The sequence below is a fragment of the Arachis ipaensis genome, chromosome B02, assembly GCF_000816755.2.
Source record: "Arachis ipaensis cultivar K30076 chromosome B02, Araip1.1, whole genome shotgun sequence".
Classification (NCBI taxonomy): domain Eukaryota; kingdom Viridiplantae; phylum Streptophyta; class Magnoliopsida; order Fabales; family Fabaceae; genus Arachis; species Arachis ipaensis.
Genome location: NC_029786.2, coordinates 88,939,999 through 88,941,341, shown reverse-complemented (window position 1 = coordinate 88,941,341; position 1,343 = coordinate 88,939,999). Strand labels below are relative to the sequence as shown.

Sequence of the window (1,343 nt, the reverse complement as noted above, 5' to 3'; positions counted from 1 at the left end):
GAATTGGAGCTGGGTGATCTTGATTATATAATGCGAAGAATCTGTTCTCTGTTGTAAGACTAGTGCTTTACCGTGTAATTATTTATTTGAAGTAAACATCTCCAAGTTGTAGTGCATGCTGTATGTCTCTTGGTATTATGAATTGAATTTTCATTAATTAGAAATCCCTAGTTCTTGCTGCATTGGCAGATTTGTGCACTGTAATGCTAAATTTGGTAGGCATACAAATATTATTTTGGATAAGGAGAGATAATATGAGAAAATTTTCAGTTGAGTTTCGCAGATGAAAATTCCACCTGATGTTAATCAGTGGTGGTAGTCTTAGTTAATGGATATTCCTTCTCTGTTTGGCGAAGATTAATAAATTATTTCTCTACAGGAAGATACACTAGCAATGAGAAAAGAGATTCAGGATCTTCGGACAAATGCTCGAATTTTCCAGCTTAGCAAGTGCACTACATGCACTTTTACCCTTGATCTCCCTGCTGTGCACTTCATGTGCATGCACTCATTTCATCTGCGCTGCCTCGGTGACAACGAAAAAGAATGCCCTGAGTGTGCTCCTGAATACAGATCTGTCTTAGAAATGAAAAGAAATCTGGAGCAAAATTCTAAGGACCAGGATAGGTTTTTCCATCAAATCAAGAACTCCAAAGATGGGTTTTCTGTCATTGCCGAATATTTCGGGAAAGGGATCATCAGCAAAACAAGTAATGGATCCACTTCTGATCTCAGAGCTGCAGCTTCTTCATCCAATAGTGGCTTCTGAAGTTGACAATTTTTGCCTTCTCAACTTCATCATTTCTCTATTTTGCTGGCTGTTAAGATTGGTATTTCCCTTTTGTGAGAAAATTTGAAGCTGCTTGTTTGGGTTCTTGACAGCCTCTCGTTGGTGGAAATTTCAGAGAAATAATTAGGGCAATGTGAGGTTTCCTAGGTGTGCATTCAAGTATTTATTTTCCTTTTTTTGTGTGTAAAATTACGAGGGATTTATAATGACGAAGATGAGATTTATCTAATACATGCAAATATTAAATCCCATGAGAAATAGTGGCACTTTGAATTCTGATCGGTTTTAGTGTGGGTTTGATTCACAATTTTTATTTTCTTGCTTTGAATAAATGTACCATGATTTTAGTTTCCATGTCTCAAACCTTGTGAATTTTTGGAAAATTTTTCAAAATGACTAACCCAAGGTTCAAGCTCCTTCATTCAAAAGATGTAAGGAGGAAGATTGTACCAACAAGCTGACACACTTCTTACTAATATATATACATATTATAATACATATACCAAGTTTTTATTTTATTTATATTCAATTTATTTTAATTTTAAAGTCACTC

At 35.1% G+C, this 1,343-nt stretch overlaps 1 protein-coding gene across 4 annotated transcripts in view; it reads left to right on the top strand.

Moving 5' to 3' along the window:
- Window positions 1-1,142, top strand: part of LOC107625642 (vacuolar protein-sorting-associated protein 11 homolog) — a 5,739-nt gene extending 4,597 nt beyond the window's left edge. For all 4 annotated transcript variants that reach the window (XM_021116117.1, XM_021116118.1, XM_016328337.2 and 1 more), the window contains exon 6: window positions 380-1,142. In XM_021116117.1, coding sequence (XP_020971776.1) covers window positions 380-769 — 390 coding nt within the window. In that variant the 3' untranslated portion in view covers window positions 770-1,142. The remainder of the gene's footprint in view (window positions 1-379) is intronic.